General features: G+C 47.4%; 1 protein-coding gene across 1 annotated transcript; it reads right to left on the reverse strand.

The window, feature by feature from the left end:
• Positions 1 to 8,534: 8,534 nt before the first annotated feature.
• LOC124650497 (mucin-5AC-like) lies at positions 8,535 to 15,747 on the reverse strand. The gene is made up of 4 exons (XM_047190009.1): positions 15,615 to 15,747; positions 14,617 to 14,740; positions 12,478 to 13,773; positions 8,535 to 9,347 (listed from the first exon to the last, which is right to left on the reverse strand). The coding sequence occupies exons 1-4, from the start codon at positions 15,659 to 15,661 to the stop codon at positions 8,928 to 8,930; spliced, it is 1,887 nt and encodes a 628-aa protein (XP_047045965.1). The 5' UTR covers positions 15,662 to 15,747; the 3' UTR covers positions 8,535 to 8,927.
• Positions 15,748 to 16,759: the final 1,012 nt, after the last annotated feature.

The raw sequence follows: 16,759 nt of genomic DNA on the forward strand, positions 1-16,759 counted from the left end.
GTTGTACTTTGTCCTCTAACCATTGGACCATTACGAGCTGTAGTAGGAGTAATCGTTTTTTTACGGGACAAGTTGTAATTATCTTAGTACTACTGCACTACTGCACTCGTACAGCTACTGTTATCAGCCGTATAGTTGATTAATGAAGTTGCGCGTTGACTATTCATTCATCTACCAATGTGTGCAAGGTGAACAATGGGCTGATGAAACTTGATGTGATAGTACGTACAGAAGTTGCAATACGGCTGGGTGTTTCATTAGTTTATACAGTCTATCCTTGGCAGCTCACACGAAACATTCTATGGTCTGCCAAGGTGGAAGACAGAAAACATTCCTTCTGGAATGCATGATTTTATTTCGAGAGTATGTCGCACTTTATCGATCGAAAGACATTGTTACAAAGTTCTTACTTCACGATAACCAACAGATCAATTACAAACCGAGGCTCAGCAGATCGAGCCGATTTATGTTTTGCAAATTCGAATTTCTACCCGAGAACTTAAACGAGAAAGTTGGCCTTTGGAGTTTCGATATCACTCATTTATGATCCCAGCCATAGAATGATCCGGAGCTATGGCGGAGATGCACTAAATCATCGAGAGACACAATTGGAGACCAACAAAATCTTCGTAAAAGAATGTTCTTCCGAAATCATTAGTGCTCGCCTAGTCGAGCTCGGGAGAAGGAAAACCCTCTATCCCTTCCCTGCACAAGAGAATGGAATTCCCACTATGATCCCGGGGAACACCTCCACATCCCATCTTTCGATCAGCCGGGAAGAGAGCCACATCGACATTTACACAAATCCGACCCTCGGGTGGAGGTGTTCATCACGGATAGTTTTCATCAACCTTGGTCTTGAATGGATGGGTTAAAACCAAGTTAAATGTAGGCCAAGATCTTTGAGGCAACCCAAAGAGGATGTAACTACCCCTTCGCATACTTGCGTGCCTCCCAAATGTGCCAACAAGTGACAACGTCGCATTTGTTTCACTTTCCCTTTGAAGAAATCAAAAAAAAAAAAAATCATTGCTTGGCATTAACCACAAATATCTGATTCAACCGAAGTGAGAACCACTATTTCACAACACGCCACACCGTCCTCGTGAATGGGCAGAAACATAAGTGGTGTTCTACCTGTTTAGTCTCATCATAGAGAACACATCGATCATCTGCAGAGATGCAACGATATTGCAACTGATGGCCAACGCACCCTGGGCCTCGCTCCGCTCATCCGAAATAAACGCACATTTATATGAATTTGGGTCACAACAATGAGTTTTCACTGAATATCAGCGTGGTGACGAGGCACTCCTAATTGGCTGGTACTACCTCCATTTCAAGGAATAAGATGCACGCGTATTCCAAGACGAACTTTGACCATAAAAATTGAGCAAAAAATCTTAATTATATTATATGTAATTAGTAACGTTGGATTCGTACTGAAAAAACTTTTTAATGATACTAATTTCATACAAATAATGTTTATCTATTTGAAGTAATTCTTGGTCAAACAAAAAACACGTAAAACGAGGGCGCATTATTCCTTGAAACGGAGGTAGTAACATTTAATTCCATCAACCAACGAAGGCTGGTTGGCGTGTGGTAAAGCGGAGCTACAAGAGGAAAATGTATGGCCATTGTGAGGAGTCTGTTTTGTTCTGAACCAAATTTACATAAAAGGGGGGAAATGCACTTTGGCTCATAGGAGCATATGCTCCCATTATGTGAATCCACATTTTAAAGTATTAAAAAATTCTAAACTAAATTTTTACATGTACATCTAGACATTTTATGTTGGTACACAAGTTTTCAAAAGAAAAAACATTTTTCTGTGGCTCCTGTAAAAAAGACAAATTTTAATGCTGTAACACGACTACGTACAGGACATTTTTTTGTCTTTTTTGTACACACCACACAAAATGTTATTTTTCCACGAAAACTTGTGAACGAACATAGGATATCACAATGTATAAGAAAAATTTTATGTCAGATTTTTTTTGACATTTCTAAAATTATTTTTTATTATTTTATATAATGGGTGCATATGCACGCGTGTGCCAAAATGCCACCTCCATAAAAGGGGGGCTAACTTATGTTAAGTGGAGTGAGGCTTGGGCACAGAGGCCCATACGGTGTGCTCTACAGTGATGTCTGGGAAGAGGGGAGGCAAGTGCCCCCCCCCCCCACCACCCACCACGTGGTAGGGGTCATTATGTCCATCCATAATACATCTTCTAAGCTGTCGGGTAGGGTTGACCTCCTCATTGGAAACTCACGGCGTTGTGTAACCACTCCCAAATAAGTTTTGTTGGCTGGCACCCATGGTGTTTTTCCTTTTGTTGGAGAGATTTTTTTCACATTAAAATCTCGTGTCCCCTGTGTGCGTTTTGTTCGTTCTTCGTTCATTTGATCGTTGCGTTTATACAGAGCTCATGTCGAGAAAGAACGGGCCTCCAAGTAAATGACGAGAATCTCGGTTTGCAGCAGATAGAAATTCCGTGTCCGGGAAATATTGCTGTTTTCAACGCTCTTGTGCATAGAGATGAAGGTTAGATGACCAGCCTACATGTATAGTCAACATCATCGCGTGGTTGAAGATGGCAAAGTCACGGAAACCTAGCCCTCCAAGGTGTTTCGGAGTGGTTAAATTAACCACTCCCACGGCCGCCAACATGCATTTCCTTGCGTCTGTCCTTAAACCCCCAGTGTTGGGCAACATTCAACTTCATCTTATCACGCGTAGATGACATGAACTTTTTTTGTTGCGAATGATGACATGAACTTGGAGCAACTCATCACGGAGTCTTCCGTTTGGAATGCATTTGATTTTTTAGATTCTGTTGGGTATGAACCTGGTAAATGAACAAATAGGTGGTCATTTCATAAATGTTAAAAATAAGTTTTCCCATCGCATGTCGGTTCGCTTTGACTTTTTCGTTATTTCGTAACCGGCAGGGTATGATGCCATTTAGCTTCACGGTGACAAGTCATTTTCTCATTGCTTTGGCTCTTTTGTATTCCATTTTTATTGGCATCACGATCGTTGGATTTCGAAGATATGTTCTTCGTTTTTTTAGCTTCTTATTACGTGGGGGGTCCCATTTCTGTTAGCACCCTTTTTTTTGACAATCAATACCACATATATTCATAATAATAAATAGTACATGGTAGAGATACACGATCTGTCTCCAATGACTACAAAATAAAATCTAAAAGATACTAGCAAATCTTCGAGGTTTTTAAACTCTTTCTTCTTCCAAGATATAATCTTATACTTTTCTCAAGGCAACCAAAGATACGTAAGAAACCATAAACTTGTAAATGCCAACGAAGGTTCTCCAATAATTTTAATTTCAGCCGCAATGTCAAGGCTGCGTGCACGCACGCAACCATTAAAGTAGTCAATCAACATCGGCAAGAGTACCAACACCAGTATATCAGGGAATAATAACCGATCAGCCTTGTCGACGTCGATGGAGAGCCGAGAGTACGAATCACCATTGTCGAGGACGTAGCAACCGGGACAAAAACTGTGAGGACAATCCTCCTCGCGGCAACCATGAGAAAAGATCCAAAATCGATCTGGCGAAGCAAGATCTGAATATCCATACCTAGGTAATTGTAATCTTTCAACACCACCATTGAGATCGGGAAGGAGATCTCTTCGTCGAACGAAAGGCCGAAGATCACTTATTGCAGACAATGTCATCTTCATTGAGAAGAAAACGGCTACCAAAACCCTAACATAGACTACTGAAAAGACTACTTTTATTGAAAACTCCACGTATAAATCGGGTTCCCGACTCCTCCCGACGTCGGCGAGACAGACCGAAGGAAGGGGAACCAATCTACGGAGGAGACTGAAGTGGAGGAGCCTAAGGTTTTCTCTAGAGGCGGCGGCTTGAATTTTAGCACCTTTCTTAGTACTCCTTGAGAGATGAGATAATCTTTTATATCCGCAGAGTTAACCCACGGTGACTTACCTAGGGCTGGTCTAATCAGTTAAGTCTGTCCCAACAGACAGGCAATTCAATTGAATACGTAATCGTTGTTGTTTAGGAAGGGTACGGTGTAATTGAGGAGCTCAACTCCGACGGCAGTACTCCTCCGCTCCATGGGTAGAAAGGTCCATGGATCATGCGCCAATAATGATCGGCGCCACCTAAAAACGGAGAGGCTTGGCAGTTACATCATCGGTCGAGCTAACTAAATATGAGCAAGCAGCGACGCCAGCGATCATTTACGCCGGCGGCAAATCGGGCGATCGGCACATGGACGCCATCATGCCGATCGATGATGAGCCGATCCATCAGCCTATTTTTGCCGATTCAGCTCTTGTCACCGCTGGCTAGCTTTTTCTCGTGGTACCAATCTACCTACCCTGAGTACGTACGTGAACCGGGGCCGGGGCGATGCGCGTACTGCGTACGTACAAAGGGGAAAGATCAAATCAAAGGGGATCGGAGAGAGATAAACAAAAGATGCATGCATGATCCAATGTAGCTGTGGCTTTTGTCTTGGCCTTTAGCTTTGGTGTGCTTTGCTAATGGCGACCCACGCGCATGTGCTGGCGTGCTGGGTTCAGAGTGGTTGCAACGCAAAGCTTGCTTGCTTGCTCGCTGGGGATGGATCGGCAATGGTGATCGATCTGGGCGACGGCGGTGCACGAGCAGGAGCTAGTGATGCGTTCGGCACATGCGGTCGCGTTGGCCTCCGTTCGACAAGAGATGAGGCGTATGGTATGGTAGGTCCCACGGGAAGTCGGGAACCGAACTCACGGGGGAGCAATCATGCACACTTGTAAGCATGTCCCCGTCGACTCGAAGATCACCGGCAGTCCAATACACAGCTCAAAGAAACCGTCAAGAAAATTGCAAAAAAAAGACTACCACAATTCGAGCTAGAGGCCCCCTGTTAAAAACAGCGTCAAACGAGGTAAAATGTGAGATTCGTGTTTTTAATGAAAAATTAGGAGCCGTGAGGTGGTTTTCTTACAATTTTTTTGATTTGTTGTTAGTTTTTGAAGTGCTAGTCTAGATTATGGTGTTTTTTTTAAAATAATAGTTAATTGAATTTGAAGTTGGGGCAAGAGAAAGAAAAACAATGAAAAAGTGTCGTGTGTCCGGTGGATCTCCCGTGATGCTGTCGTCTTTCGTGGACGATTGTGTGGTTTCAGATCAGTCACTTCCGATATACGGTTCTCATCATTTGCGAGGGGTTGCTGCTCTGATGTGTTGGTCCTTTGAGGTCTTAGCACAACGTGACAAGGGATTAACTTGTCAATGCCTACGGATCGTAGACTAGGGTTTAGTTGGATGTAGAGGGCAAGTAGATATCGAAGGTTTCAGCCGAAAAGTACTCGACGAATATGAAAACTAGGGTTTGTAAACAATGATTCGATTCTCTCTACGTCCCTCGACTCCCCCTTATATAGGAGGCGTAGCCGAGGGATTCGTGCTATACAAGTTACAAAGTCCGGGAAGGTTTCTAACTCATCCCGTAAGATTACAAATAAGACTTTCTATTACAACTCTAGCTTTCCTTAATAATATCTTGGGCTTCCGAATCTTCTTATTCTTCGAGTAGTGGGCCTTCAGTAAACCCCGGGTACTATCTTCGGCAGGCCCATTAGGGATGCCCATGTCACAACGACTTTTCATATGTCTACTACCAAGACCGGGCAAGAAGTGCGACGGCCCGGGGCCCAACCAAAATGGGGACCCATTATTTCTAGCATAGTGCATATAGGAAAAGGTAGAAGAAAAAAATTAGGCTCATCTAGTAAGCACGCAGGCTAAATTGGGCCCATTTATAGAGTTCGCCATGGGGCCCTCCAAATCCTAGAGCCGGCCCTGTCTACTACAACAACCTCTACTACGACAAGTTTTGGCTAGCTCCCGTAATGGAGGGGCAAGTACGGCGTCCCGCCTATGGCTCGCGCTAGTGTTTGTAGTTGTTGCTAGGGGGTCCAACTTTTAGACATATTCGTACTTGTAATGTAGATCGCCAGAATTTTCAGAATAAAAATGGTGAGTTTGAAGTTGCTGATGAGACTTGAAGAATAGGTTAGAGAATTTGCTCTTCAAGGGACGCAGATTTCGTGCTCCCGAGCTCCAGTGCTCCTGGTTAGTTCAAAAAATTCAAAACCATATCTGTGAATCTTAAAAAAATTGAAAAAAATATTCGGATGTAGTTCGTGCATTATCCCACAAACGTGTAAAATATCAATTCCAAATACTTTGTATTCTGAGCTGTAAAAAAATAACAAAAATGTAGATCTGTAGAAGTATGTTTCAAATCCCCAAATTTTATCAGATTTGTCATTTTTGTGTAGCCCACAATATAAAGAATTTCAAGTCACGATTTTACATGCTTGTGGGATACAACACTAACTATGTGCAGAATTATTTTCAGATTGTTTTTAAACTTGTAAACCATGATTTTAAATTTATTTGCACGACGGGAGCACTGGTGCTCAGGAGGCAAATGATACTTTCCGCTCTTCAAGGCCCTACGACTCTTTTAGTACGTACAAAAGACATTTGGAAACCGAGAGATCAACGTGCCGTGACGAAGAAAGGGAAAAGGTTGGACGAGTAATATTGCGAGTGAAGGCGCTCTAGCGACTGTCAGAGTTACCATGTTCCTTGGCCCCAGAAAAAAAAAGGAGCTGTCAGGTTGGGGGTGGGTTGCATTCGTAGGGCGACCACAGTCTGTCCGTGGTGCAGAAGGAACAGAATTGTGTGCTGCTGCTCCTGGGCCTTCTTTCTGCCCCGGTGTTCACGGTAGTCGAGTCCGGTCCAGGGCCGCACGGTCACGGCGCGGCGCTCGCCCCGGTGGCCACGCTGCAGTGCCGTGCCGGGTCCGGCCCGGTCTCGCGGGAGGCGGGACCAGGCATCTCCCGCGCCCGTACGTTCCGCCCTCGTGGCCCACTTGCAGCGTAGCAGGCTGAGTGGGGCTACCACGCGTGGCAGGCTGAGTGGGGCTACCACGCGAGGCCCCACTCAGCCTGCCACGCGTCCGCGACCCACTCTTGCTCGCCTCCGTCCGCCAGTGTGGCAGTGCACACACGTCGCGGGCCGCAGCCGTCGTGCTCGACCCGGCGCCTGAGCCACGCCATGGCACGAGGACGGCGTTGCCTACGCGCTCCGCCACCCGCACGCCATTCGATGCTACCAGTCCCGTATCTGGAGAATGCCAACACGAACATTAAAGCACCTCTGAACCAGTTCTACAAGGAACAACTGAACCGGCCGAGCCACTTTTGTCTCGGCCGAAACGGCGTCCCTCAGAGCCAACAAGTGAGATGGCGCGAGCCCACGGGTGGTGGCTAAAAATGGCATGTCCTCGACTGCGCTTCCCCCTATGTAGATGATGAATCACCGCATGCACATAAACCTTCAATGGTTTGGCATTCACCTCTGTCTTGTCTGAGTTCGTCCTTACCCATTTGGTTGAGCTCGTGAATAGCGGCATATCTTTTACCAATGGCTTCAATGAGGCCCAAGCAAGGAAGGTTACCAACGACGATCTTGGCTTCACTGGGATCGTTGTGAGAACTCTTTAACTGTACACTTGAAAGTTGAGGGCCAGGTGGAGTCAGATATGCAAACTTACAGAGAAAGGAAAGCTCAAATGAAGCAACGACGACACTTGCTTTGTGCTTGATGCTGAGGAAGCACCTAGAGGTAATATAGAGTGGTCATGTTTTTCATTCAGTTTGTTCATACCTACATGTTTATGTGCACTAGCAATGGGCATATTTAGTTCTTGAACAATCCGATTCTCAACTACGCTTAGGTGAAGGTAATCCTCACGTCTAGGCTTGTTAGCAAGCAGCAGCTCTACGAACCACATTTGCTTATCGACGCACTCGACTTCATTGCTGGCAACAAAGATGAATGTGTCGAATATCGTGGGCTGCAAAAATGGCATAGGGGGGCATGGCTTAAGACCTAGTTGCACAAGTAGTTTGCTTAATGTTGCTGCTTTGTTGTTTATCGTCCATTCGATGCTAGTCATGCTCAAGTGAAGAGATCATGTATATTTTAGAAGGTGTTCTCATATCCCTCCATTATCTAGGACTTGATTGAACCTAATCCCTGGTTTGTAATATGATGAACTTGTTCGAGGTGGTATGTACTAACCCCTCAAATGTTGAATTATTGATGCATCACGAGCTATAGTTGCTTTACTCATGATACATCGTCCATCAGGTAACTGTGTGATGTGTATTACCATCCTCATTTGATGAACTGAATGTTGCAACATGCTCTTGTTTATTCAGCAATGCTGGATAATCTCACCATCCAAATGAAAAAAGCTATCATAGCAGGCTCATGTGTGCAACCAAAGGATTTAATCTCACAATGAGTATGTTTTGGTTTGGCTATCTTTCCCAGTTCGTTGTGCTGCGACCCCACGACAGACGCTTTTTAATCTTTTTTTTTTACCTTTTCTGCTTTCTTTCTTCCTGTACTGAACAATTGAATAGCTTCTGGTAATAGAAATCTGGGGCGGAACCCCTTGTCTCAAAAGAAAAGCCCTAAGCGGCATTGCTTTGTTCCAACTTGTAATTTCCAACAGGTACATGCATGATCTCACATCTTCGTATCACATTACAAAAGCTTACAAATGATTTTACTCTTTATCAGTATCTATCTGTACTTCCATCTTTCGGTACAACAATCTGTGCAACCCAACCAACCCTCTGGCGATAATAAATCAAGGGCGGCAAACCCAGAGTCCCTCATCCGTCTCATCCATCTCCACAGCAACACAAGGAAAACGATCTGAGGGGTGCGTGCGTGCAGAACCAACCAAAACAGACGAAACAACAGTACACATCTCGGGACACAAGTGGAAAAGCATACGAAACAAGTGGGTGGGCAGAAGACTTTACAGGCAGAGGCGGCGGCATGCCGTCAGTATGGGCTGAAAGGCTCCGGGAGCGGCTCAAACCGGTGGTCGAACAGCGGGCTCTGGTCTGGCTTGTCGTCGAACCCATGCAGCCAGCTCGTGTTCTTCGCATCCTCCCTCAGCAGCATCGCCTCGTAGCGTGTGCTGCCGTAAATGTCCAGCTCGCTCAGGGTCTCCTTGGTCCCGAAGCTCAGCCGGTCCGGCGAGTCGGTCGAGCTGCCGCCGTTGCGCGACAGGGCTCCGTAGGAATCCCCGGAGAAGAAGTGCCCATTGGCGCTGCCGTTGTCGGCGTACTGTCGGTCACCGTTTGAGGTCGGATGCCCGGGGTCAGACATCCGAACTGGCCGCACCTTGCCAGCGGTCGAGCGGATGCTGTGGGGAAAGAGGGATGCGCCCCGAATGCCACCCAAGTTCTGCCGAATGTCCTGTCAAAACGAAGAAAGTTGGTTTAATTAGCTTCTTCAATAGAAAATAGAGAAATGGAGGACATGAATTACATGATCCCCTCTGCAATGGCTCATTAATACAGTGTTCCAGCCTAAGTGGTAACATGTAATAAGGAGCCAGCCAAGAATATTTCTGGAGAGTGCAATGTTCCAACCAAAGTGGTAAGAACTAAGAAGGAACCAGCCAAGACTATTTTTGGAGTTTCAAATGCAAAATGCAGTTTACCAACTCTGGTTTATCTAGAATATGGGTAGAGGACATTGGTACTCACACATGCTTAATGCAGTTTTCCGATGATGCTCTGGATTTTCCATTTTTCACCACTCAGAGATGACATGCTACTCAGATGTGAAATACTCCGTACTAACTTTTCAGTTCAGGTCTCAGGTCTGTATTGGGAACAAGGAAAAAAATAGCGCGCTATAACAAAATAGTGTCGGCCGAAAAATATGCTATTAGCGTGCTAATAGCGCGCTATAGCGCCGAAATGATGTAGCGTGGGCTATCTAAAAACGCTATAGCGTGCTATTAGCGCCAAAATAGCGCGCTATTTTTTTCCATGATTGTGAACCATATTTTTTTTTTGTTTTTTTTTTTGAAACGGAGGCAAAAGCTTTGCCTCATCGATTAATTAAGAAGAGAGTGCTCAGTTTTTAGGAGAAAACCGAGCGAAAACCTACAACATGGTCAAACTCACGCAAACCGTGCCCACACTTCCACACTTACAATCAACCGTAACAACGACCCGAAACAACATGGCGCACCCACACTAGCCAACACGAAGGACGACAAGCCTACATCAACGAACTCCAAACACGACACTCCAACACCGCACCTAGAAAGACATGCAAAGACATTGGGGGCACCCATCAGTCTACTACGGATCCAGGGTAGGTAGCAGCTAAGGTGGCGAGAAAATCGCAAACCTCTCTAGCAACAACACCTCCGGGCACCGTTGCCAGCAAACTTAACTTAGCAACTCCAACACCAAAAGGAACCACATGCCTCACTTCATCGACGGAAGGAGGCATAACCTTACCACCACCCAACTTCAAGAGCTCGGGCACCACAAATGAGTCTCCACACAACTCATGTAGCTCTGGTGTGATCTCAACCACCGATGACTTCTGCTCCGCTGAGCTAAGCGGAAACGGAGCCTCCACGATGGCGAGCTCCTGCCCCCCGGAAGAGCACGCCTCCATCGGCTCCAAAGAAACACCAACCTGTGTCAACAACAACTTGAGACTTGCCACCTCTTCACGAAGGGGGCGAGACGCCTCCTCGACGCGGTTAGCAACCAACTGAGCGAGCTCCAAGCGCAGCAAAGCAAACTGACACTGAAGGTGAGAGTCGAAACAGGCGTTGCCGTTGAACTCCTCGCAACACCTTGGAGAGGGCTTTGGCGGCGATGTTGCAGGCGACGACGAGTGGCACACGACCTCAGCCCAACTCCGGGACGCCGAAGGATGATGTGGCTGCGCGCGGGGAGAGCGGCCGGACTGACAAGTAGCATGTGCATCCGGAGAACATGCACGAGCATCAGGAGAGCGAGCGGCGGGAAAGCGCGCACGGCAGAAACGCTCCCGGTGACCAGGACGACGACATCGAATGCATTTGAAGGGCGCACGGCTAAGAGATGACCTCGTGGTCACGCTCGAGGCACCGAAAGCATCTCCCCCGAGCCCAACGCTTGAAGGCGAGACTACGCTCGAGACCGTCCTTCCGAAGCAAAGCCGATGGCTCTCGGCTCGGGCGGCCGCGGCGACCCACCAGCACCCATTCATCATCATCACCAGGAGCGTCAGCAATAGCAGAGAGGCCGCCGCATGGCTCCACATGCGCCTCCTCAACATGTACCGAGCCAGCCAAAGGCGACCGCGGAACCAATTCATCATCATCATCATCCTCATCGGAGCCCAAAGAAGCAACCCAAAGCAAGCTCGGGGCTGACGGTGCATCATCGGAAGGGGGCACCACGGCAAGGCCGCCCGAGGCAACCGGCGACAGCGCCAAGGAGCCTAGCCCCTCGACCAACACGGCAGGGTCGCTGGCCAGCGAGGAGCTGCTAGTAGCAGGCGGCGTCATCGGGGCCAACTCCTCGTCGGAGCTAACATCCTCGTCCGCAAGCGAGGCCCAAGACTCAGTCGCCACAACCCCACCGAAGTGGAGCGACAGTGAAGCAGCGCCCACCGGCACCAGATTGAGTGGAGCGACAGTCTTGGATGGTGGCACGCCGGGCTCCAGCTTCTCCGGAACAGGTACATGCGGAGAAGGAGAAGGACAGGCAGCCCCATAGGCCGAAGCAGCAAGCAGCGGCGTCTCCAATGGCTGCAGCTGGACCAAGGCACCACCAGTCATGGCAGCAGCGGCAGCAGACGGACGGGGGGTCGGAGCAGCCGGCGACACGGGCCTATTGGGGCGGCGAGTGCGAGCCAAACGCCCACCAATGGCCGGGTCGGCCATGCGAGAGGCGAGAGCAGCCGCCGCGGCGGAGGCGGCCCGCGGAGCCGGAGCAGTAGCAGCAGCAGACGACGGCGCAGAGACCACAGCGGACGCGAGCGCCGGCAGCTTCATGGACGGCGGAGCCTGGGGCGGCCGTGGCGCGGCGACGGCGTCATGGCGAGACATGGGCCACGGGCTACAACGACCCCGGCGACCACGACCGCGAACCTGGGATAGGCGGGGAGAGGGCAGGACGAGGATCTCGGATCTGGTCGGAGTGGAGGCAGAGGAGGTCGAGGTTGGGAGATCAAGGCGGCGGCGCGCCGTCTGTAGACGCGGCCATGGACGCGAGGTCGTTTCCCCGAGCGTCTGAATAACAAGTTATTGTGAACCATATGACTAATTCACCTGGAGTGATGACTTTTCTATCTTGACAACGAAAATAAGGTGGCATTGTAGTGTTGCCTAAAGAGGCATGCATGACTACTTTTACCAATGTAACTAAACACTAAAACAAACAAAGTAAGGAACTTCGACAGATCCTAACAATATTTCCTATTTCAGGAAAATTAAATAAGGAATTAACTCCACAGCACAACAGTAATGCAATGTAAACTAAGATGCTCAGCGGTATTTATTATGATTTAATCACAAGAAGAAACATACCATGTGCTTGATTGCCATGTCGAGTGAATTCTTTGATATTGTTCTCCCAAATCCATTATCTGTGCCTGCAACTGCAACAGGCCGTCCTGCTCTACTAGCTTGACTGTCAGTGGACCTTTCTGTCTGTTTATTTTGGTGTCCATTTGAGCGAGAAGGCGCCTTTGATGGTGCATCAGAAAATTTACTTCGGCCCGCCGCAGGCACAGAGCTCTTTTTCACAGGAGCTGAGGCAGATGATTGTTCGGCGTTCGAGTTTGATCTTATTCCTGAAGCCATTCCCGGGCGTGATCTACCAGCAGATAGCGGTCGCTCGGGTAGTTTAGTCCTTAGATTTGGTGGAGTTTCACTTGGGAAATCAGGAATATCAAGTGGTCGCACTGGAGCTCGGGGTCGTGGACCTGGGGAACTTGGACGAGATGATGGAGTCGATGAAGGGATATCATGCGAGCGCACTGGAGCTCGGGGTCGTGGGCCTGGGGAACTTGGACGAGATGATGGAGCCGATGAAGGGATATCATGTGACCGCACTGGAGCTCGGGGTCGTGGACCTGGAGAACTCGGACGGGATGATGGAGCTGAGGACGGTGCTGAATTCCTGCCACTGCTAGCGGCAGGTCGGTTCATAGATGTTGTCAAGCTAGTGCTACTAGAATTCCGCCCAAAAGAGGGCAAACGGCCAAGAGCTGGGGCAGATGAACGTGCTGCAGCCTGGCGTGTAGGTGTAGATGACCGTGAGCTGGAGCGACTCATTGAAGGAATTGTACCAGAGGACAATGAGGTGGACAAGCCATTACTTGAGGAAGCGCCTGGGCGGGTCGTTGCAGGAATTATACCCGTGGATGCACTTGGGCGGCTCATTGAAGAAATAGAACCTGAAGATGAACTGGAAATAATTCGAGACCGAGAATTTGGAGTTGATGGCCTTGAACTTTGGGTAGATGTGGTCCTAGCAGCAGCTGCATCAGTTGTAGAGTTGGATGTTGGTTGATGAGTTTTCACAGGAGTAGATGGGCGAGTTTTGGCTGGTGTAGATGGACGAGCTTTAACAGGAGTAGATGACCTTGCTGGAACTGGACGTGAAGCTTGCACCGGTTGTTTTGGTGCAGAAATGGTGTTGCTTCTCCTACTAGGGGTTATAGGTCTTGAACTGACGGAGGAAATGCTTGTGTTGAGAACTGATGTCCTGTTGTTGCTTGACATGAGAGCTGATTGAATAGAAGGGCGGGTTACAGAGTTACTTCTTGCTGGTCTAGTGGGAACTGTGGAATGTCCATTCTCTGTTTGAGACACAGAAAGCTGCAAATGCAATGCTTATTAGTTATTACCATAAAAAAATATGATAATAGTAGACATGATATAGATGAGAAAATAATTGCTTTCAAGACAAAAGTGCAGGTATTGCCTGGAGTAGTTTATTAAATGAGGCATGTGTTCCTGTTTAAGTTTCCAATTAACTATGTTGAATTCTAACATCAAACTTATTTTTTTGGGGGGGCCTTCCTATATGTTGTCAAAAGTATATTTCGTTCATGCCATATTTGAGATATACTTTCATGGATCATAACATAGATTATGTAACGTGAAACCTATTTATGAACTGAGACCTTAGTTTAAGCAAAAACTGGGACTTAAGAACTTCCTTGTTCCTATAAATGAAACAGAAAAGTAATACTGTAATGCATTTCAGTTCGCAGACGCAGAGTGCTTCAGAATTCCAGCTACATCTCATAGACTATTTTTGCTGAGACAAACTATACTATCTCGTTAATTAAAATTTGAACCAGAAACGTGTTATAAGAGGTCAAAAGAATACTGAGACAACTTAAAGAATGCATCTAGCCTAGATAACTATGATTTACCATACATGCATGTCTCTTATATTTGATCCGGCTCTCTGATCTAAGATGCGTGCAATGCAACTTAGATAAAGACGCTCTTATTCCTTTTTTAGAAAATTAGGTAAGGCTGTCCACATTATTACCTAGATTCAATGGGTACAAAATATGGTTCCTAGACCTTTTTCTTTCTGCGAAATAAACCTTGATATCATTTGCGCAAAAAAAAAAATCCTGAACCAGTTTGCGATCGAGAATCTTTACAGCGGTAATTCTATTTCCCACAGATAGACATATATCATACCCTTGATGCTCTTGTAGTTGAGGACGATCTGGTGATGGTGCGCTTAGGCAATACATTTGAAGATGGTATCTTCTGAGCAACCTCCAGAGCAGGAACACGAGGTGTCCCAGGCGGAGTTAGAAGCCTGAGGAGAGCATCGCAAAACATGTTAGTAGAAACACACGCTGATATGTATTATTAACAAGAGGAAGCAAACAGGTACTACCAGTTAGGCCACTGCACTAATAAAAACAAACAAATCGATGACCATTCTTCACCTCCAAAGGTCAGAAATGTGTACATAAGATTATGTGCGAAGATCACTGAAAACTAGTGTATTTTCCCCTTTTGCAGAATACCATGCTAATGCCTCCAAATTGGCCTCATCACTTCACTCGCACATGTCCTAGTCTTACCTAACCAGCACTAGGATCTCCCTTTTCATATAAGGAATGGACTCAATTGCAGACCATAAAGGTATTACATTCCGCTCCACCCACCGCGGCGTTTGTTTCTTTCTAATCACGTATGTATGTATGTAGTGAAACAAAATAATGAATCCCCAAACTTTTCCTTTAAGGCTTACGTTCTCAGCACCGTAGGCATAACAAGAAACAATTACGTAGGACATCCATCACATCTACTGAAGTAGACAGTCCATAAATAATGAACTGGCGTATTTTTGGGACTTTGCTACCATCTGTACGGGACAAAACGCACACGGCACTCCCAGATCAAGCTTATTCAGGCAAGAAAGTACGGAGGATCGCCACCGTAAATCCGTGATGGACTGGTTGGTACAAATCGGCCCGAAATACAGCCGCCCAACTGAAGCTGGTGCTGAAAAATGTTGGGTGGGCGACCTCCATAAGCATGCGGCTGCATTAATCGTTTAATCCCGGCTTTTAGGCACCGGAGCAGAAAAGATCACGCGGAGAACAGGGGAATCGTCCGAGAAAAAACTGGAAATTTTAATGAGGAGATGATTGCGCGGGGGGGAGTGGGGGACTGGTGCTCACCAGTCGTAGTCGTTCTTGCCGATCTCCGAATCCAGCAGGTCCTCCATCTCAGCGGCGAATCCCGCGCCCTCGGAAGAGGACTCGCCGGAGCACTGGCCTGACGGATGCCGGGCCGCGCCGGTCGGATCCGGATCCGGACGCTTCCAGAAGCTTCGATTTGCGACCTCCCGTGGGGCTGGACTGGAATGCCGGTCCGCTCGCGCCTGCTCGCCGGTCGAGCGGTGCCAGCCGTGTGGCTGGCTCTCGCTTTTCCTCTCTGTCGGATGCGCGAGTGCGATGAGGTGAGCTGTGCGAGATCGCGAGGAGGAAGAGAGAGAGATGGTTGTGTGTGTGGGGTGGGGTTGGGGTGCGTGAGCGTGAGCGTGAGCGTGAGCTCGGCGTCTGCCTGTGCGGGTGCGGCGCTGTGGCTGTGCGCTGTGTAGGGAAGGGAAAGCTTTGTTTTGTTTAGCCGTAAAGCTTCACCATCCTCCTTCTTCTCCGATGGTAAGTTGGGCCCGCTGGAAGTGTGTGCGGTCCATGCGTGCGTGAACGACCGTTTCCTTCGCCCCGCACGCACGGCAGTAATTATTTTTGGATATCAATTACATCTTTTCAACAACGCGGTGCCCTAGTAGCAATACGAATGCACGTTGTTAAAAAAATACATAGAAGAAAATGTTTCGTTATAGTGATCTGGTCCTTGTATCAACGGACCAAACACCATCAACAATCCATCTTCTTCAAAATCGACGCCTTCAAGAAGAAACAGTGCACACGCATCTTCTTCATGGCTCTGATCTAGATCATAGGTTTTAATCGAGGAGAAAGTCCGCGCTTACGAAATAATGTCTTCAACAAGGCTATTGTCAATCACAACCAATTAAAAGCATACCTTGGATTTTCATCAGTCCTTAGATCTCGACTTCTATGCCATTCTCTGCGACTAACTTCACATGTAACTAAAGTCATCTGCCACGATGGCAACAGACCGCAGAGCTTCGTGTCGCTTCCTATGAAACCAAATGGCAAGGAAAAACAGGGTTGCTCGCGACCGAACACTGTCCGATCAGGCAATATCCGACATGCCATCCATTGAAATTTGCCAGCGGAGCCTTCCAAAACTCAACACTCTCGCTAAACAAATGAAGACGAATAACAAGAATTTT

This window comes from Lolium rigidum, chromosome 4 (genome assembly GCF_022539505.1).
Source record: "Lolium rigidum isolate FL_2022 chromosome 4, APGP_CSIRO_Lrig_0.1, whole genome shotgun sequence".
Classification (NCBI taxonomy): domain Eukaryota; kingdom Viridiplantae; phylum Streptophyta; class Magnoliopsida; order Poales; family Poaceae; genus Lolium; species Lolium rigidum.

Coding starts and splice junctions, on each gene's coding strand:
- LOC124650497 (XM_047190009.1), bottom strand. CDS start 15,661: ATGGAGGACCTGCTGGATTCGGAGATCGGCAAGAACGACTACGACTG. Junction 14,741..15,614: donor GGCAAGAACGACTACGACTG/GTGAGCACCAGT, acceptor TGCTCTCCTCAG/GCTTCTAACTCCGCCTGGGA. Junction 9,348..12,477: donor ACATGGCAATCAAGCACATG/GTATGTTTCTTC, acceptor TCGTTTTGACAG/GACATTCGGCAGAACTTGGG.